The sequence below is a fragment of the Hyperolius riggenbachi genome, chromosome 5 (genome assembly GCF_040937935.1).
Source record: "Hyperolius riggenbachi isolate aHypRig1 chromosome 5, aHypRig1.pri, whole genome shotgun sequence".
NCBI lineage: Eukaryota > Metazoa > Chordata > Amphibia > Anura > Hyperoliidae > Hyperolius > Hyperolius riggenbachi.
This window is the reverse complement of record NC_090650.1, coordinates 332,845,323-332,868,036: the sequence shown is the minus strand read 5'-3', so window position 1 is coordinate 332,868,036 and position 22,714 is coordinate 332,845,323. Positions and strand designations below refer to the sequence as shown.

The 22,714-nt window shown below is 39.2% G+C and overlaps 1 protein-coding gene across 7 annotated transcripts in view; it reads left to right on the top strand.

Moving 5' to 3' along the window:
* The window catches only part of NOL4 (nucleolar protein 4), a 401,146-nt gene that overhangs the window by 312,209 nt on the left and 66,223 nt on the right, over positions 1–22,714 (top strand). For 5 of the 7 annotated variants that reach the window (XM_068237325.1, XM_068237323.1, XM_068237329.1 and 2 more), the window contains exons 6-8: positions 10,494–10,777; positions 17,733–17,912; positions 19,999–20,190. In XM_068237325.1, coding sequence (XP_068093426.1) covers positions 10,494–10,777; positions 17,733–17,912; positions 19,999–20,190 — 656 coding nt within the window. The remainder of the gene's footprint in view (positions 1–10,493; positions 10,778–17,732; positions 17,913–19,998; positions 20,191–22,714) is intronic. The other 2 variants (XM_068237327.1, XM_068237326.1) reach the window with 1 other exon arrangement.

Sequence of the window (22,714 nt, the reverse complement as noted above, 5' to 3'; positions counted from 1 at the left end):
ACTCCCAGGTCGGCATGCTGCCAGCGGGGGACTGGAGCAGCAGTGAGTGACTACGAGGGCACAGGATGGCTGCATGGGGCTGGCAGAAGCCCCAGGTAAGTGAAACACATTTTTTTATTTTGCTTGAACCTTCCCTTTAACATGATATGTTTCCACTTGATTTAAACTAAAATGAAATGTTTTGCCTGAAGTTACAATTTAGCATTGCATTTATATGTGTGCAATGCCCAGAAGTGAGGCAGATTGCAATCTAACCTTTACCTACAGAGAGATATTGGACACGTGTTCACAGAACCCAGAATGTACTGAAACTTTTTTATATGTAAGCTGTGATCACAATCATATTTTTCGCTTGCTGCATATAAAATTAGTAACAAACTGGTGCTCACAAGGGATTAGCCTCACATCACAGACATCCACAGATTACACTTATTAAATATGTCAATTACTTTCATTGAGCATCCTTAGAGAGCTTGTCACTTTGAAATTTTATACATTCAGAAGTGTCTCTGCCACCAAGCCAAGTCTGATTATTTAACATCACTCGCTAGTTGAAAGGCTAAAGCCATTTTACTGCTCTGTTATTGATGTTTTTTAAAGACTATGCCATTAAATTACTCGCTAAACAAACATTAAATGAGCACTATCACACAAACAAATTCAAAAATGTATAAATGCATATACTTACCCAATATGTGCAGATGTATAAATACCTATACTTACACAATATGTACAGATTTTGTATAAATACATATACTTACACAATATGTACATTGACCCAGACTAAAGCGAACAATAAATTACTTTTTTATATGTTGCTGTAACTTACATTAGGTATTATTTATCTGATAGGCCTCACAACTTTTGGACTTGTACATCTCTTAAAGGGGTTCTTTCGCGAAAAAGTAGGCAGTTAAAAAATGTGACAGATGACAGGTTTTGGACCAGTCCATCTTTTTAAAGGGGATTCTCAGGGCTTTCTTAGTTTTCAACAACATTTCCTGAACAGCAGTTTAACTGCCAAAATAGCAAGATACCAGCTGGCCTCCCTAATCACTTGCACACTATTATGTCAGTTAGATTTTGCAACTGTTGTTCAGGAAATGCTGTTGAAAACAAAGAAAGCCCTGAGAATCCCCCTTAAAAACATGGACTGGCCCAAAACCTGTCATCTGTCACATTTTTTAACTGCCTACTTTTTTTCGCGAAAGAACTCCTTTAAACAGGAACTGTAGAGAAAATAACGTAATTAATGCAAATGTTTATTTTTTTTACAATTTTATTCATTTATGAATTATATACTCAGTGTTTGCCCATTGTAAATTCTTTCCGCACTCCGATTCACATTCTGAAATGTATAACAGGTGGCAACATCTTTAGCCCTGCCAGGTGATCTCTGTGCATAGAACTCTGAGTTAGGCCCCATTCACACTAGAGCGCTTTTCAGGCGATTTCAGCAACGCTGGAAATCACTAGCGTTTTGAAAAGCGTTAGGTCAATGTTAAGTGTTTTGTGTTTTTCAGCGATTAGCTGAAACGCAAACTCGTAACCTGCACCATTTCTGAGCGATTTTGAGCGATTAGCGCTTCAATGTTAAAGATAGGAGCACTTCAAAATCGCCCAAAAGCGTTGGACTGTTCACAATAATCAGCGTTTTTTCAGGGCTTTTACTCAGTAAATATAGCAGATTAGCCACAAGACAAAGCAGATTATGCATAAAACACCTCTGTTTCCTGGCTAGCGGCCATCTCCTGTAAAACGCTGGAAATCGCTGAAAAACGCTATCCCATACAGTGAAAAAACGCTCAAAGTACTATTGAGAAAAACGCCAGAACACGCTCAGCGTTTGCTTTTGCGTTTAGCGATTTGTAGTGTGAACAAAGCCTAAACAAACATTCCACAGAGGGAGATATGGCTTGCTTGGCAGTTGGAAACCCATTTCCCACAATGCAATGAGGTTACACAGTAATCTGTCAGGTCCATGCTCTTCCAAACAGTACACTGTGGGAGGGGTTTCACCACAATATCAGCACCGTGTAATATGTCGGTGCTCTATAAATACAATAAATAAATATCAAGTGAAGTAGAATCCTAGGTTAAAGTTCCTCTTTAATAAGGAAAGAGAAAAGTTTTCATTAGGGCCACTAGCAGCAGTTTCAGTTCATTTGCTGATTGGCAACTGGCAAAGCGCTAGGACAGTGGATGATTCACATTTAACATCTGTCTAAAGGGCTGCAGAGAAAACCTCTTCTGTGCCTGCTGTTGTCTCTGCTGCTGCCTGAGGGAGAAAAACGTATCCCGCTCGGCAGTATATCAGCACCAATGGAGGAAGTAGCAGGACAGGGTGGCTCCTCCTATTGGCTAGCTCTTTTGCCTGTACCATTTTATTGAGATAACTGATAATTGTAGATAATTGTATTTCCACAACAATGTCAAAAGCCTAAAACAAATCAGCAGTAAAGCAGAACGGCATATCACTTTTATCAAGCATATAGCAATTGTCTTTAACTGCCTAACGACCGCCCCACACCAATGGGCATGGCCGCGGCGGCAGCCCCAGGACCGCCTAACGCCATTTGGCGTCAAGTCCTGGGGCCGGCTACTGCACGAGATTGCGCGTAGGCTGCGCGCGCATCTCCTGCTTGAGGGGCGGAGCTCCGCCCATCTTCAGTCTCCGGGCGGCGATCGCCACTCGGGAGACTGTTAGACGGTGGAACCGCCGTTTTTCTACTACAAAAGCTCTGCGATCCATGCCAGCGATGTACTGGGGACAGCCGTGTGACGGAAGGGGATCAGACCCCACCAACAGGAAACTCTGTTGGTGGGGAGTTGTGTGCTGAGTTGTGCGACTCTGCAGCTATGCCTTAAAGCTGCAGTGGTCAATTATGTAAAAATTGGCCTGGTCTTTAGGGGGTTTAACACTTCAGTCTTCAAGTGGTTAAAAAGAGCTTATAGGGATATTTAATGTCTTTTTTTAGTATTAAAACAGACCTAAAGTTAAAATGCAAAACCACCATTTACATTTATGTCAAACTGGAGACTTTGGACATGTGACATACTTAAAAAAATCTTTTTTATAAAATTTCTTAAAGGGTTTTCCCTACCTAGCAGTAGTGTGTGATGTCCCTCTCCCTTCCTCTGTCGTTAACAAGAAACAGATTGTTGCATGCTGGTTAATATCTTCAGTAACCCTCTAGTAAACTCTGTTTTCTGCTCCTCTCAGTTTCACTAGCAAAGCTCATATTACTTTTTTTTTACTTTCTCTGCTTTTCTTTTTTTTATATTCCCCATCTCTGTGTCTTAATTCTAGTTGTTTCATCACTAGATTAACATGCTGATACATCTACATCACTTCTGTCTTTTAAAATTTATTTTCATGTCCTACACTAGTTAATTTCGAAAGTTGCATAATAGAATCGGCATGTTGAGAGCATTTTCTGTATTGGGTAAGAAAGTTATTATCTGAAGAACAATGAATTCAACAATGGAAATCAAAAACCTAGATGTTCTGTGTAAAGAGAATACATCTGTAGATATTTCTTGTGGAATTCATTCTGGGGTCTTTAATGCTCATGGACAGAACATGAATATATAGGTATATATATTGGTTTATAAAGATGGGGAGGGGGGTAAAAAGGCATAAATCGTTTTGCAGTTGATAATAAAGTGGTGTGGTAAGCCCAACAACTGAACTTCCAGGTACAGAGCGCATACATATTGTCACTAAATCATCACCCCCAGCCTCTTATTTGTGAAATGGCATGGGGGAACTCTGTGGACCCCGTGTTCCCTGCATGTCCATCGGGTCCTGCACATAGTGACTTACTTGCAAACCAACACATATGATAACAGCTTGGCATGCTAGGCGATTCTACTGCTTCCACCAATCCTCTTGCACCAGTTAAAGGGTGCGGGAAGGGTGCATTATGTTGGAGGCATGAGTGAGCCGAGGCATAATTGCATAAGGGGAGAGTGCCAAAGGACACAGATGTCGATTGCATTGCTTCTGTGGAAATAAGAAGACTCCTGGCAGGCGAATTAATATGATTAGGTCTTAGAGATGGACAATGAGATGATAATAATTCTTATTTACATGCAAATAAATGCAAATTTTATGCAGCTCGGAATTCGGCCAATCAAAATCGTCAGGACACATTTCCAAGCTGAATACAGTTTGCATTTAAGTCAGAAAGTTTGCATCTCATTTATCATCTCTAAACCTTGCTCAACGACTTTGTGAGGCTCACCACTATGGACCTATGAGAGCTCACAAAAATAAGCTCTTTTACGTCCAGTTTAAATAACCTGAAAATGTGTTTGCAGAGTTCAGGTCTACTTTTATCATTTAATTAAAAAAGAATATTAAAAACATTAGGTTGTTAGTATGCAAGTAAATATGAAGTTCTGGACACTAACTTTGACATTAACCTGATATATCCAGGAGGCATCTTGCTCCTTCAGGAGGAAGTATGCAGCCAATCTGTAAATAAATACTGCATTGCAGTGCTTTTAAAGCTTGGTACAGTTATTAGCTATACAGGCATTGAGAACAATTTTAAGTCAAAGCTAAAGCTAGGCATAGCTATGCATGAGGTACAATTGGTATTTCCGTGGTCTAAAATCCAATTTGCACCCCTGAATGTTTTTCCTATCTTTTGCATTGGAGTGCAAATGCTTCAAAAATGCTGCAGGACCAGTGGTTTTACCTCAGTTCACTTTCATCAGCGTAGCACTTTATGGGATCATCTGTGATCTCAAATCGCAGCTGAAATTACTCTAGTGGGCCCCAGCCCTTAAAGCAATCTGAACTAAGAACTTCCTCTTTGCGCTAAAAGATAAGGAACAGCATAATAACCTTTAAAGAAAACATTTCTTTGTTACAGCTGATAAAAATCATCCAATAAATCTGCAGTATGTCTACATCCTGCTTTCATGGAAGCAGACATTGGGTTAAGATCCTGTGTTTACAAATTAGCTGCTCTACTGAGGCAGCAGAGATTCCTGAGCTGACACTGCTGAGAGATCAAATTACACTTGTGATTAGTCACAAATGAGGGTGGGATTACACAGGCTAAATTCTCTAAATACATACACTGTGCATTTCTCTCTGTTTTCAGGTCCACTTTAAAGTTTATGCTACCTAGTAGTTGGCTTTTTCTACTTAATTTTCTTTTTACTAACGAGTGCTCTGAGAGTATTCTATTATTCTGAACCATTAGAAAACTATGTGTTGACTAAGTCTAACTTTTAATTAGAAGAATAACTTGTGTATCTTCAATACGATCTACTCTCTCATGCTAGGAAGATTACAGAAATGTCTCCACACAAGTAACCTAAAGGCGTTATCATTATCAGAAACTGTTTCTTATTTCTGGTCTGCATGGAAACATCCCTAAATCCTTCTTCTCAGCACATCTCAGCCAGACAACCATTACAGTCAATGACTCCCTCCTCTCTCTTTAATATATCCTCTGTTCCAGCCTGTTTACTGGATAGGAAAACTCCTGCATTTCCAGCTAACAAGATTAATTGCTTGGATTAAGGGAGACCTCCACTGTTTGCTGTGCACGACTGGATTACACATTTTTAGAACTCTACATACAGTATACGTGTTATGTATGTATTGTATTGGAAAATTGATTATGAGGGACAGTGTGCATTGTGCCAGGAACTGTACTTTACATGATAATTTCACAACACATAAAAGCTATAACGAAAGAACCCTAACGTGTGAACTATCAGTGTTTCCTTTCAAGTTTATTTTCATTTTCGCAAAGTAATGATGCAAATTTCACCTAGTAGCTCAGCCAATTTTTTTTACCAGGCAGACTGGGGAGTTTTCCTATAATACTTTTCAGTAATGACAAACATAATTTAGATGGGAAGAGGGAGAGAAGACTTTCTCACTTGGGAAACAGTTAGGAGACAGTTATTAAACTTTTTATTGCTGACGCGTTCCCTTTATAGTGGTTGTGTCCTAATGGTTCTGTACGAATGCTACCTGTCATTATAAAGAAGGGGCAGCAGACAGTAATAAATGTTTAATCATTCCCCACTCTAACCCCCCCCCCCCCAAAAAAAAAAAAAAATCAGAAGTTTGGTGGTTTTTTTTCGTAATCATAGAGACGCCTGAAAAGTTGACGTTTAATCTCAGGTATCATTTTTTTTTACATTTTTAAGTCTTCGCCAATTCAACTCATCCTTTTTGCTTCTATAGACAACCTTTTTGGCCTGAATTGAGCACCGTCTTTGTGATCCTGGATAAGTGGGTATACAAAGAAAGGGCCTTTTTTCACAAAAAAAATTTTTTTTTTCCAGCCACACATTTCTCTCAGCTAACAAAGTACAAAACAACATGCTTTGCTTTTGCCTAAATGAGGATAAAACATGGTTTAATAATCATCCCAGCGTGTGTCCCTCTGTCAGCAGGATACCTGTACGAAGAGAAAAACATAAAATTGTGATTTTGTCTAGCTGGTTATCTGTAATAAGGGAGCAGGGTATAAATGCTAGTCTGTGCGGGGAAGTGCTTGGAATCAGCCAAGAAGATTGAACCAAGACAAATAACAGGTCCCACAAGAATGTTTAGCTTTAACCAGAGCATGAAATACAAACTCACAAATAAGATTGAGGTCACCTTTCATTTAATGTATCTTTAGCTTTTAGCTTTTAATTTCTAATCAGGACAAGACAAGGGGGTTATTTAGCATTGGAGCTGTGCAGTTCGAACACAGCCATTCCAGCGCAGGAGATAGTCAATGGGAATTTGTGCAGGAGCAGGATGCAGGCTGTATCCTGCGCCCAAGTCTCCTGCGCCGATTCCTCTCGTACGCGTGCAGTTAATAGTAGTGCAATTACACAAAGCACCTATGCATATTGTCAGACTCTTGTGAAATCTCTATGTGTTGGGGCCATTTTCCCCCCTTTCTCATTGATAATTGGCTAAGGCATTGTTGCATCACATCATTCCACTGTATAAGCTACAAGATACTAGATGACCAATCTCAGAGCATTCATTGATTTTCAATGTAATTTTTCATGAAACATGTTCATGTCTAAAGTCACCTTCGAGCAGTTAAAGAACTATGGACTATAATCATAAAATATATGTAAGTCGCGGGGAAATTCACAAACATTCTTTTTGTCAAACTGAAAGATGCAATGTAAGCACCAGAAAAAGATAATTATTTCACTTCTTATGTTCATAGTCCGCAGGTAGGTGAATTGAATCATTAAGAATACAACAAATGACCTGAGTAGACTCACTACCTACCAACTTAGTTTGTATCGTAACAATACATAAATAAATGTCTCCTCCCATTGCACATTGTTTACTAACAACGTTTAGATGAGAGATGAGGGGCTGGGGAGTCGACCTGGAACTTCTCTTTCATTCTTCTTCCTCCTTCCTTCTCTTTTACTTCCTTTAATTTTTTATCTTCCTTATTCCTCGGAGTGTGATGAGGTTACACTTGATTGGAGTCACTGACAAGTGATTCCTCACACAGATGCTATGCAATAACTACTGTTATTAACCACTTAAGCCCAACTGGACGGATATATCCATCCAGATAGACTGTGCAGCTGCCGCTGCCTGAGGCGCGTGATCGCGCGGGCTCCCGCTGCCTGCCGTTACACCCCCCCCCCCGATCAGTGAATGGGAATATAATTCCCATTCACCGATCTAAGTCCCCCGCAGAAAAACCGACCCTCTTCTAATCAGAGAGCGCGGTATTTCTGCAAAAAAAAAAAATTACAGCCTCCTTAAAGTTCCTGGTAGCATGATCGTACGCTACAGGACTTTTTTGACTGTGGCCATCTTGTGGCCAAATAGTAAATTGCACCCACATACATTTTTTACATTACATTACAATATTTTATATTTAAAATTATCTGTTTCCTTCCCACACCAAAAACTACCCAAATACATTTTTTTTAATACAAAAAAATAAATAAGAAAAATTACAATAAAAAAACCAAAACAACATAAATAGTTACCTAAGGGTCTGAACTTTTTAATACATGTCAAGAGAGTATCTTATTATATTTTTTAAAATTATAAGCTTGTAAATAGTGATGGACGCAAATTGAAAAAATGCACCTTTATTTCTAAATAAAATATCGGCGCCATAAATTGTGATAGGGACATCATTTAAATGGTGTAATAACTGGGACAAATGGGCAAATAAAATACATCAGTTTTAATTACGGTAGCATGTATTCATTTTAAGCTATAAGTGCCAAAAACTGCGAAATAATGAATTTTTTCCATTTCTTTCTTAATCTTCCTGTTAAATGGATTTAGAAAAAAATAATTCTTAGCAAAATGTACCACCCAAAGAAAGCTTAATTAGTGGCGGAAAAAACAAGATATAGATCAGTTAATTGTTATAAGTAGCGATAAAGTTATTGGCAAATGAATGGGAGGTGAACTTTGCTCGGATGCATACAATTTTCGACACTGTAGGCTGAAGTGGTTAAATTGGTTGTATTAAATATACCAGAAAAAATGGATGTAATAATAAGTTATATTTTATTGTTGCCAACCATAATATACATTACACTCTGTACTGCTCTGTCACGTACTCTGGTAAGGTAATGTTGACCCAGTGGGCAGTTGTTTTAAAATCAATAAAATGATTTGTTAAATAAAAAACAAAGAATACAATGAATGTATGATGGTACAGCTTATGGCCATGCATGATACTGTATGCCATAATATCTTACTGGTGTAGAGCTTGGCATATTATTCCTTATGCTAGTATATCAATAGCTGTTGGCTTAGTCCAAGTCATGCGATTTGGAGACTGCAAAAATGATATATTCTGAAGATACATAACTGTTCCAGAGTTTTCACAGCAAGATTAGGAAATTGTAGTAAAACTGGATTGTTTAAAGGGGGCCTACATTTAAAGAGACTCTGAAGTCTCCCGAAAATTAGTTTTTTTTACTTCATTAACATTATTGCCCCTCTTAAAACGCCGCAGAACTGTGGCTGAAAGCCCCCCCCCCCCCTCTCAATCACCCCAAACTCACCCTTATACGGCAGGCAAAATCCACAAATTCCTTGGTCGTGGATTTTGCTGCCGCCTCTATGCGCGTCAATCAGTGCGTATCTCCGCCTCTCCCCCGCCCCTCTCTGTGAAGGAAGACTGAGAGGGGCGGGGGTGAGGCGGCGATACGGGCTGATTGACTTGCATAGAGGCAGAGCTGCACTGCCTCTATGCGGAAGGAGCCTGCGTTGTACCCCCCGTGAGTTTGGGGTGATCGAGGGGGTTTTCAGCCGCGGTTCTGCTGCGTTTTAAGAGGGGCAATAATGTTAATGAGGTTTTTAAAGTAAAAACCTCATTTTCGGGAGACTTCAGAGTCTCTTTAAATGGCACGCTTCCCTGTAAAGGCTTTCATATCAAAGTATAATGTGTAGCAATATTCTTTTTTCCCAATAATTAGGATGCTTTATGAATAAAATCTTACACTAGAGAGCTGTCACATGTACATTGTGCTTACAGAGCCTGGTACACAGGGAAATGCTTGAGGTGCATCTTAAGATCCTAAGTCCTAGCAACACAACCAACATGATGCACCCATCATGTAAATGTCTCAAAAATAAGGAATCCATGGCAAAATACCTTTGGTCTCTGAAATGAAGAGCAAAGGAAGACCAGGAGACCACCTTAAGTGTTAACTTCAAAACAAAGGGAGAAACATATATAAAGAAAGGGTACTCACAAAGAGGGGGTCACCTCTAAGATGATCTCTGACTTGGTGAGTGGAGAACAAACACAAGCCCGACCGTACATGAGACCCTCAGATCTCCTTTGATTAGTCGCTCTCCAAAATGGTTAAAAACCCAACTCCTCCATCAAGGCTGAGCAGAAATGGACGTACAAAAGATTGTGGATAGTGCCTCAAAATGTATCAAAAGATTAAAAACTGTTGAAATGGAGGGAAGTGATGGAAAAACCTCCAAATTACCATATCAATTAAATAATTGAAAAGAGATTTTATAAAAAGATCAATGAACAACTCATTTTGTGAGTTTCAATGCTAACTTCACCAGAATAACCTGATGACATGATCACTGGGACTCACATAAGATGTTGTTCTTTGAGCTTCAATGAAATCGTTATTCAGTTGTTTAATTGATAGTGTCATTTGGCAATAAGTCCACCACTTTCCCCCTTTTAAACAATTATTAATCTTTTATACATTTTCAGGCGCCTCCTATGACTTTTAGTATATTAAAAGTAAGGAGATCATTTCTGTGTTTCTGGGCCTCATCATTTATTTCATGGTCAGTTAGTCTGACTCTTTTTAACAAATATGATCTTTAATTTTGCCCGGTAAAGTGTAGGACCATTTTAAGCCTGAAATGGTAAACAGATTGGGGTTTATGTCTCGTAATTATTTTGGAGGCATTTGCAAGACCTGTGGTTTTATGGTTGTACAGACAGTGAAGAACTAAGCAGCTGCTTAAAATATATGTTTTGCAGATGATTCCGCTCCAGAGAGTTTTAGTGGTAATGAAACCCTGGGACAGAGCTCAAATCCAACAGGAGCAACTCACAGCAGGGAGGCGGCAGAAGCCAACAGCAATGGAAAAGCTGGTTCAGAGCAAGATGAGCAGCCCCTGAATCTCAGTGACTGTCCACTGTCAGCTCCACTGAATTCTGAATTCCGAATAGAGGATCACAGTAGTAATGGAAAAACAAAGTACAAGAACCTTCTAATGTCTGATATCAAGATGGAGCAGGAAACACGGGAGAATGGAAGCAAGGTAAGCTGTATGCACTACTACTTATAGACAGGCACACGTTAATGAAGGGGAGTTACGTGGTTCTGCGCTTGTGCAGTTGTTATGGAATTAATATCTGTATACATGGTGACTTGTCTCTTCTGATGTAAATTCATGCTCACAAAAATAATGTGAAATGTGATATTTATGATCACGTTTTATTAAAGGGTTTATCTGCATAGGTCTGGTAATGAATCTCTTTGAATTGAATTCTCCATACTGATACAGGTTGAATAAAATGCATTCAGTCTGCAATGCTGGCTGAGTTCTTGTATACTATAGAAAATGTGCTTATCTGCTGCTAAGTATACGGTAATCCTGATGGTCGTGTACACTAATATTATCACTTGGCAAAACTAAGCTCATCATTTATTTTAGAGTGCCTATTGGTCAGCTGTAAATATCGCACTGATGTAGGGCCTCTGGGGAACGTCACAATCTGCTCAAATCTGTTCTTTAGAATAAGTGAGCGTGAAAAACAGAGACAGGAGGCATCACAGTGTGTCATCTACCTGCTACAGTTGTTTCCATAGTTTCTAGAGTTTCTAGCTTTTTATTTAGCTGACTTTAAACTTACACCTGCCGCAAAAGAAATACAGTTGTGAGTGGCTTTAGCTGGGAATCCTTGCAAGTAGTACTACAGCTTCTCTACCTGAAAACAGGTCTCTTGTGCGCTCCAGAAGATGCCTCATGTTAACTGGATTTCCAAATCAGTGCAAAGGCCACAGTAAAATCACAAAAGGCCCTTACCCACTAAATGATCCAGTAACAATTTTGCACAACAAACATTTTTTCACATGTCCGATTAAGTCGTTGCGGATCGTTCCGATCTTCATTGACTTTTGCCGCAATTGTGTAAATGATCGTTTACATGATCGTTTACATGATCGTTTGTTTCCAACGCCGAAAGCAACACTCGCAGATTTGGCCAGATGGATCGGGCAAACGATCGTTTGTAGGCGGGTATCCCCAATCCATCTGTCCATATCTGCCGGTGGGTATTTAGCTGTAGGGTAAGAGGGTCGAATTCCATCTGTCATCCTAGACATGTAGGCGGATCAAGTTGGAGCAAAAGTGAGTTGATGAGGGGATACAGAGATTGCATGTCAGTTAACAAAGGTTTCCCATTAAAGCATAATTGCAGTTATTCTCTTGCTTCTGCTCTAACAGATTTGTCTCACCAAAATAAATTCTAAGAACAGAATTCTATTTTACAAAATAGAATTTTGCCTTCTTAAAACAGAAGGTATTTGTGACTATTCAGGTTGGAGTGAGCGTTTGAGGTTTACCACAATGCATCACTGCTGAATATGCAAATCATCCTTTTGCTGTCCCTTATATCTAAACACCTCCAGAACCACTGGAATCCAATGATGTTTCAGCTTGTTAATATTACAGAGCCAAACTAATCCAACATGCATACAGACTGTTTGGGACTAGTCGATCCTCATCAGAACGTGGCATGGATTAATATGGCTCGATGGGGTAGGACTTGAAACACCCATAGTTACAGATTGCCCAGCAAACTCCTACAAGTTCTCCTTCACCATGAGCTTGCTGGGCAATCTGTAACTCTATTTTACAGATAGACCCTGGCATGGTTGACATGCTCACTTTGACTGTTCTGATAGGAACTGTGCTGCACTCAGCTCTCTTTCTCCCCTGAAGACCTTCCAGTGATTAAGGGAGAGGAGTAGATACATTTCTGTTGGCTAATTAAACAAAGGAGAAAGCTCCTGGCTGACAGTTGTACTGAGGTTTTTTTCTCTTTGTACAGATTCTGTGACCATATAAAATGGCTGCTTATAGCATGGTGACATTAAGGGAATTGTTTTAAGTATGCAAAACACATTACTCTGGGACAAAGATGGGTAGGATGACTATATGGGTAATAAGGATTTGGAAGACAGGCTTTCATATATGTTGATCCAGAGTCTAGATCAACATATATGAAAGCCTGTCTTCCAAATCCTTATTACCCATATAGTCATCCTACCCATCTTTGTCCCAGAGTCTAGATTCTAGACTGCAATTCTGCTGTGAACCTGTGCTGGGGGATAGGGGCAGCAATACCCACAGTTGTGGAGATAGATGAGGAGGAGAGGTGACCTATGGTAAAGGGGTACTCACCTTAGGCTAAACCCCCTTTTGCAGAGATCCTCCCATGATGGATCATGTGGGCTGGTATTGTTCAGATGGCAGAGCCCCATGCTGACTGGTTTAGCCACCCTGGCAATGCTAGCCTAAATTGAGGACAAAGGATTTAAAGACATGGAGTGACACACCAATATTTTAAACTGTTATTACAATGTAAAACGTTAATTAAAAATAAAGTAAGAAATAAATGCAAAAAACACCATCCTGAGATGTGCTCATCTGCCTTTATTTTTGATGTTAACCTCTGAAGGACCACAGGCTTCAGAGGTTAAGAGGGATATGAATGTTTCCTTAAACAATACCAGTTGCCTGACAGTCCTGCTGATCTCTTTGGCTGTAGTAGTGGCTGAATCACACACCTGAAATAAGCATGCAGCTAATCCAGTCTGACTTCAGTCAGAGCACCTGATCTGCATGCTTGTTGAGGGGCTGTGGCTAAAAGTATTAGACAAAGGATCAGCAAGAGAGTCAGGCAACTGGTATTATTTTAAAATAAAATATCCATATCCTTCTCAGTTTAGGTTCCCTTTAATCAAGCCTATGGGCCTAAGGCATCTCCAGGAGAATATGACTGGCAGCCAGAAGTGATCCTGAAAAGTTGTCCTGAAGTAATACAAAATTGACTGCTATGAGGAGACAAGAGATTACAATTAGAACCCTCACCTGTGTAGTAGGGGGTTGCCGTAATGATACAGAATTTTCAGTTGTGTAATTGCATTCAAATGCCCATTATAAAAACTTAAAAATGTATAAGCGGAACAGCATAGACCAATTAAAATGAATGTTCTCTTTGCAGTTATGTGTACATGGCTGCACCTGCTCAAGCTTCTAGTTGATTCGCCTTCCAGCAACCCTCACTATGATGTGATCTGACCCAAGTATTGGTTACAAAAAATCTTGTCCCCTGATAGTAGGCAATTTAAAAAATATCCAGGCCAGATTTGTAGTATCACATCTAGCTCAGAGATATTAGTGATGCATACCCTATGGCCTCAATTCACTAAGCTTTATCAAACACTTTATCAAACGTTTGATAATTTACCTCATGGGTAAAATCTAATTTTGAATTCACTAAGGTGTTATAGATTTATTGAACGTTTTATCGATAAAACATTCAATAAATATTTAACCCCTTAGTGAATTCAAAATTAGATTTTACCTATAAGGTAAATTATCAAACGTTTGATAAAGTGTTTGATAAAGCTTAGTGAATTGAGGCCTATATGTCAGTTTTTCATTTTCATAGTAAATATAATGTTTTTTTTAAATGAACAGAACCCTCAGAAAGAATTATTTATGCAATTATAATACATATTTATGGTGTTTGGGAGGTCTTCCTTATTAATGCTATTTGTCACAGTGGCTTCTTCCTTGCTGGTGAATCCTGGTCACCTAGTAACTAGTAAATTGGATTCCCTGCATACTGTAAAATACTGTGGATGAGAATTAGCCCATCATGTTGATAATCATGTGACCTACTGATGTGAAATGCTAAATGTCTTCTTATTTGATACAGCCTCTTAAATACTGTATTCATTATGTTAATACTTATAAGATGTATGGATGTGCTTTGCAAAATGCATTCTCACTTGATACAGCCTATTAATACTGTCAGTATGGCAGAATCTACCAAAGTCAGTCAATAAGACAAATGTAATTTTCAGGTCGGGAAAATGTAACCATATTACCATATTACACATTGCATTGCATCAAGCAGTGGGCCATTGGCCATTGATCTACCAGTGCTACTACCTGGCTCCCACCACACCCCAGATTACCCACGGGTAAAGACTGAGGAGTGTGTGACCAACTTAAGCCTACATTAAGCTACAGTCCAGATTTACAATCACTTACTTAAAGACGACGTTTTAATCAAGTTGAGATTAAGGAACTTTTCTCCTTCCCATGCCATAAATCTGAGTGGGAATCTATTAGTTTTAAGCAGTCAAGAAAGCAATGAGTGTAATGAAAAGGTAAGAAGAATAAAATGACCTGCAGAATGGGAAGCAAGCATTGTGCATACCTCTGTCTTCTCAATAAAATTTCACAGCATGCTAATACGTCTCTTCAGACAGCTCATATAAATATATCTCATTAGCTCATTTAAGATGTCCATAAATTCAAGTACCCATTCACAGAGTAAAGATTGCACAAATATCATTATTAGCCCCCACAGCTTGAACCTGCCTTCCTCTGGCTCTATAAAATGATAAAATCCCACTAACCTGACTAATTGTATTAAAAGATGCTTTAACAGAATGTGGGCTCCATATCTTTCTTATAAAGTGGGAACAGTTTGCACACAAAAAAAGACGATCAGATTTTTAATTTGATGGATTGTGCTGATTCTACTTGGAGAATGTTATTAGCACTAATTTTATTGCTATTCTTTTCCATACTGGAGTTTTACAGTTATTATCAAAAAGTAAATTATGTTGCGAGACAATTATAAGAATGATCATTGAAAGGATTAACAAGGCTGCAACATAATATGTGGTATTTTACAGCATTCAGTGCATAATGCTTTCTAAGATCTTCGTCACACCGGGAAAGCGATTTTCCAGGGATTTTTCACTGTACAGGAAAGCAATTTTGGAACAGTTGCGTTTTGTGATTCTATAACATTGAAACGCAATTGCTCCAAAATTGCTAAAAAATGCTACATGCAGCCCTTTAGTGATTTCAGGAGATTGCAAATCACTGGTGATTAAGTGTGAACACTGCCATACACATTACATTGCAGTAGTGCTTTTCAAAATGCTAGTGATTGAAAAATCTGCTTAAATCGCTAGTAAAGTGCTCTAGGTTGAATGAGACATAAGTCTTTTTCCTTGACAGAGTCTAACACAGCCCAGTCCTTATCTGTGAGTGTACTGAGGCAATATGCATTAAAGGACATCCGAGGTGAAAATTAACTGATGAGATAAACAATTGTAGCTATCCTCCTTCGCCTAAAAATGACTTTTTTAGATATCCCACAGTTTTATTTTATATTTAAATCATTGTCTTAAATGTAAGGCTTTGTGAATAAAAACACCAATGTAAAAAAACAGAGATAGAAAAGCTGTAGGCACGTTTAAATGATGACTCTGTTTTACTGTATATGCCCCCTGCACCATCATTGGCCAACAACCGTATCGCTTTTTGTAACGAACCCTCAAAGCAGAATGTGCTACAGTCTATATAATTTCTGCCTTGTATAGTGAACTTCAAGGGTCATATGGAAAGTAACAGCCATGTTCAATTAATCAATTAAGGAAACATTTTATTTATATTATTTTAGACACACTGTATATGTTGATTATTTCTCCATATAGCCACCTTCTTAATTTAGGCATTTATGATATCTTTTTACAAGGTTTTGGATCCCTTTGTTGTTGTAGCAGCACGCTCCTCACCTATGGTTTGGAGGGATTGGGGAGAGGGGACTTCAAGTTAATGCTGCTGAACAAACCGATACCGGTGTTCTGCAGTCAGGTGACAAGCAGCACAGGGAGAAAAGAAAATAACCTGACAGATGACACAGAACGAATACCTTGTTACTTTTCGGATGACCCTCGTACATTAAAAGAGCAAAGGAACATATGAATCATTGTTTTGTTTTGGTACATAAGGCCCTAATATTATAATTAGCGGGCCATATACAGGACTTTTATTGTCCTGAATCCTACTCTGAAACTGAACAACAATCTCCTCAAAATCAAACATTTTGAATGAACTGTATGTTCTGCTACTTTAACTGTCTTTCCTGCAAGAACTCTTGTCTGAAAATAATATCCTACTTTATCTCCTCTTCTTCTGTAACCCTGATTCTCCCATTTGTTTCTTATGTAAGCTTTTTGCTTAGCTAAGCATTACCAAATCAACAGCAGAGGGGAAAGATAAGGAAATTGTAAATTGGGGTGGCAGTGCTGTTTAGGACACTATGGTACCTGAATAAAAGGGCTAGTTTTGACTTGTTTAGCACTGGCCCGAATGTCTTACTGCTCCATGCTTCTCTTTTCAGGAGTGTAGTAGGTACACGGCCTCCTCCCTTGTCAGGCACTTGGCAGCAACTTCAGAGCTAGGATAACATGGCTGCTGCCTTGTTTTGGGGGGTTCTAACAGCTGAATGTTACTCAGTACATGTTCATGCATGCATCATCTGCTGTTAGTCAGGGGAGCCAGAAGTGCAGTGGTTTGGTCCTTAGTCCACAGCTGTTACTGAACTCCTGGAGTGTGAAAAGCCTGTAAACTTTTTAAACTTTGGAAATGGGCACTGAGACATACAGGGCAGTACTGTGTAGTCGGCACTAGATCTTCTGTGCAATTTTTGTTTTAAAACTTACATGGCTTTAAAAACAAAATCTGATATCTTGCCCTTTAGAAGCCTTCACGTTGCATGCACTTAATCACTTAGCGTTCATTCTTCTATGAAATGCTATGTTTCAGTCCCCCATTTATCTTTATGAATAAGTGGGGCATATCCTAGCACTGTCGATATTAATCTTTGGCTTTGGAAGTAGGTGCTGTTCTCTAGATCTGCTCTGGTCCTGTCCACTGTAATAGTCCATCTTCAATTTGCTAAGTCTACATGAGTGGTTAATAATTCGAGATCAAGAAATGTACCTCCTTGTTGACAAATGTTCTCATTTAAAATGAGTGCATTCCAGGTCACGTTTGTAAGTTTTGTTAAGATTTGGGTAAAAATTCCTTTTAATATCCACTTTAACCTTCCTGTGAGGAATTTGTTATTGTACAAGAGGCACTGATAAGCTAACCCATCTTATTTTTTCCTCAGTCTCCAGCACATAGCTACTCCAGCTATGACTCTGGTAAAAATGAAAGTGTAGGGGGCTGCGGTGAAGACCTGTCTTTGAATCGAGGGGATGATGATGAAGATGACCATGATGATCACGAGGATGTAGAGAAGGCCATTGAAGCAGACGGGGTGGAGGCAGAGCGCCTGAAAGCGTTTAATGTAAGTATTTTTTAGGATGTTTCTGTGAACAATGTGAAATATATTTCTGAATGTCGTACTAGATCCACCATAGAGACAACATTTTGAACTTTGTTATAGGCTGAAAATTATGTGTTGTTATAATGCTGCTTTTTATTTTAGAAAAATTATGTTTTTTGCTTTTGCTTTTGTTTTTTTAGATAGACCAGGGCTCATTTGGTTTATATGAAGTACAACTCTGCCAATTACATTGTTCCATATTTTGTCCCTCCGTTTAATCATGTTTTTTTGCTTTTTGTTTTATTTATGCTCCTTGTCTGCTTGTAAATTTTATCTGTGCATTTAGGTCACTTAAATAACTTAAAAAAAAACACAATCCCAAGACTAGATTTGTCCATCAATGATCTCCTTGCGAGAGCTGCAAATACTACTAGTGGCGGAGGATCACGCAAGTGTTCATGCAGATGCAGCCGTGAATGCAGTCTTGATGGTGGTTATATGCATACGTATTAGTGCGCTGTCTGTGAGTTGGGCACAGCGAGCCGAATGGTGGCTCTTCCTGCTGCCGCTAAACTCCCCAACGGCATTAAATACTATTCCCCCTCGAAGTTGTCGCAACTCGGAGGGAGATGTAATTCAGGGTCCGGCGATCACCAGAGCCCTGAATTACTATTACTCGCCCTGTGCAGCATAACATTGCTGCTAAGGGGCACCTAGTTTTGCCCCCAGCACTAGGCGGCGCTGAAACCACCTTCTTCGGGTTATATTGTGCCTGCATACATGACCACCCTCTTAATGTCTGAGGAAAATGCTTTATTTCTTCCTTACACCAATTTTTTGTGCTTTGATTTTTGTTTGCATTAATTACAGAACATGTATGCCACTGAGGATATTTTAAAGAAATGTAACCTAAAATGATTCCTACGACTCCCTATGTTCTTTATAGAACATAAACAAGTCAGATGACAGATATACATAGCTAAGCAAGGAGGACCCATCAAGCAGATGATTAGGTTTAGGTAGCATCTTCTGTTATGTGGAAGCCAAATTCATTCCTCTGTAGTAGCTTGCATAGGGGAAGGGGCAGTTGCATACCCAGGAGATGTATAGGTTATTTAAACTTGAAAATTCTAAGATTAGTTATTAAGAAATAAGTAAGCATTATTTCAGTTGTTTTTTAAGCACAATTCTTTCTTTTACATGTATGCATAATCTGTAAATAGTCCACACCAAAGAAAATCTAAGAGAATGTTAATATTGTGAATTTAACATGTCCAAAGCACTTAATAATGTTGCAATATCCAGCGCAGTAATAATAACCAGTGTGAGCGAGAGGAGTCCAATGTAGATTCTGGAGCTCTTGGGATCAGTAGCTCCTTAAGCCTTGCACTAAGGTCTTAACACCAAGATTATATATTACCGACGCAGAAACATGGGATTGAAAAGCTAGCTGTAACATTTAGCCAGATTTACCCAAGAATAGGACTGAATATGCTGTTCCTGGCATCATTCATATGCAGTCACTGCCAAGTGCCAAGTATAGTATTCAGCAGGAATGATGGCTGAGGTGAACATGTTGACTTTCCAACTAAACTCTGCCGCCGCAAGGAGCACGCTAGTTTGCTTTGGCCCTTATGAAATGCTCATGTGTCCAATGTTCAGGCTTTTAATTGTTGGTGTTTTCAGTGTTCTACTTTCATTTATCGCTTTGCTTAAGGTTTCATTTGTTCATGCCAGTAAGCATAATGTTTTGTGTGTTGTGGTTGTGTTTGTGTAGTGTGCTTTATCCACTGTGAACATCTGTGCCTATGCTTAGACATATTAATATAAAATGACTAGTGACCACATTTAAAAGAAAAAGTTGCCAAAAGACATCCTTTCTTATTTGTTTTTTATTTTGCAACATTAATAATTTTACTTTTGCTGGTGTATCCCATTAAATAGCGTTCCATCAGGAAGTGGTTAAGGATGAAGCCTCTCTTTCTATATATACAATATTATATTTTTAACGGCAATCTCTGTTCCTGTCTATGGAAGCTATGGTAGTGAGATGAGAGACAAGAGCAGCCCTCCAACCCCTTCTCCTCTGTCTCCCTCTTACCAACAGATGTTTGTCAGGCTGTTTGTAGATGAAAACTTGGACCGAATGGTCCCTATCTCTAAGCAGCCCAAAGAAAAGATCCAGGCAATCATTGACTCATGCAGGCGACAATTCCCTGAATACCAAGAGCGTGCCAGAAAACGTATACGCACTTACCTCAAGTCCTGCAGGCGGATGAAAAGAAGTGGTTTTGAGATGGTGAGTTTTGACGTAAAATCAAGCCCATCAAAAACCCCATATGTAATCTCATGACACTATTTTGTTTTCATCTTAGTGTCTTTATTTTTACCCCAAGTGCACTCAGCTCAAAACATTATTTTATTTTATTGTAATCCTCTCATCATTCCTGATTCTTCCCCACCCCTCCCCCCATTTGACCCCCAAACAAAATATACTTGTGCGTTATTTTTCAGTTTTTGTTAAATATTTTTTCTACGTTCAAACTACCCTCAAGAAAACTTGGTAGGAATGTGCTGTGATACAGTTATTGTGTTGTTTGATAAACAGTTGTGTGGCTGATCTGTGGAATGTACTGGAATAGTTTACCACTTCTGTGTTTCATTTTTGGTGTTTTGGTTGCTGCTGTAACAGGCATAAAAAAATTCACAAGAAGTGCTGTGGTCATAGGGCTGGATGCACTAATCCTTTTCAATGTCTTTATCACCTGCTTTAACTTATATTTTTAGACTTTCTCATGATTCACTTGTATTAAAGAAAATATGAGAAATTTGTGTGATAATTTTGTGTACAGTTTTGCACTTAAATTACTGCATATGCATGAAATTCCACAAAAAAAATCCTTTTTTTTGTATTCCAAAATCACTCAGGGCCAGTGCACACCAAAAACCGCTAGCAAATCCGCAAACGCTAGCGGTTATTGAAAAAAACTCTTGGAAAATCGCTCTGATCTAACATTTTTCAGAGCAGTTTTCCACTTTTCTATCCTTTACATTGAGGCAGAAACGCCTCAGAAAACCGCAAAAATGCTGCAGGACCAGAGTTTCCATTTGGGGAAAAAAAGAGCCACTCTGGTGTGCACCATCCCATTCACTTTCATTAGCCAAGCGGTTTCCCCTCCCGCAAGAATTTTTAAAAGCTCTTGTTGTGCACCAGCCCATAGAATGTTTTTTTTTTGACTGTCTGTAGAGTGTTTCCTACTTGTAACTTAAAGCAAAGCTGTAAGGAAAAAAAAACAACAGATACGACCCTTCTGCTGTTGAGCAGGACCCTTTATCCCTGTGGCCACACTTCCATTCGTGTACAAGAGAAGCCATACTGCAGATATGCGAGTAGGGACCACACCTGTGCAGTTACACAAAGCTGCTTGTACATGGAGTAAAAAGCCATGCATGAATGGCTTCATGGCACTGCTCATGGGCCGTGCTTGTACACAGACGGGAGCACGGCTACAAGCACATGATCAGAGGGACCCTGCATGGGAACATTGGGCACCACGATGATCCAGAAACCTATGGATTTTTCAGAGGCTTCCCTCTACTAAGGTAAGTAAGATAAGGTTCACTTTAAAGACTAATTTAAGACCTACAGGAAACAGGTGTTAACTGACAGGATACTATCACGCTGTTCTGTTGACTTGTTGAGTGCAAGTAAATGAAAAAAAAAATGGCGTGCAAGTCCATTGGCTTCTCAGTACTAGCTCTAGCTTATGCCTAGACATTTTATCACACACTAGGAGGTTTTCAAATAGTTAAATTTCCTGTGCAGCTTTTATCTATATTTAATACATGGAAAAAACTGCATGAGATCCTCCTCCGAAGCTGTTTTATTAGTTTTTTGTATGGGCCAAGAGTCTTAAGCTTCTTATATATCAATTTTTCATTGGCCGATTGTTAGCTCAAAAGATCTTTTTGAGAAAGATCGCTCAGAATCCTAGAGTTAGTACTGGTATTCTCCAATGCCATAACAGGTTGGTTTAGTAACAGCCCACCTTTAGTGTTCTTTTATTGTATTCCCCACTCCTTCCTTCGCAGCAATGTACAACTATTGGTAGTTAGGATTAGGCGGGGGTGGCGGTTGAGGAGGACATTAAGGGGTTGGAGGATTAGGTCCGGGGGGGGGGGGGGATACAGTAGTTAGGGTTTGGTACCATGTCTTATCTTGTTTGTGAAGCTCAATAAATTGTGACCCTCTGTGTGCATCAGTAAAGCGTGATTGTGGTTTATGCCTTAGTGGTGGCCACATAAGTCTGTTGTTTAGCACAAGTGACTGCAGGCTGCACAAGACTTTTGGGGATTTAAAGAGACAGCGTAGAGGATTAAGAGTTTATCTGTTATGTTCCATTTGTGGATTGGGAGCCTCTTCCTGCTTGGTATTTTGCTACTTGGTAGCGCTCATATTCATTCTTTCTACAAGAACCACGGTAAGTTTAGAGTAGTATATAGAGAAATGTTGGTAAGTTCAATTACTGATATTTTACTATTTGTGGCTTCTTCCAGTGCCCACCTGATGCGGTTGATGCCGCAATACATACTCGACTTTGTTGCTTGTGGGATCTTTTACTGATCATTAATAGCCCCTATGCCTGAACAAAGGAGTTGGTGTAGCTCAGGAGGGGCATCCCATGCAGGTTTGTTTCCAAATAAAAAATAAAAAAAAGAAGTAGAAAACAAATCTTTCCTTAGGGCCCTTTTCCACCTGCAATCGCTAGCGTTCATGCTGAACGCTAGCGATTGCTGAATCGCAAAACCGGCGATTCCCCCGA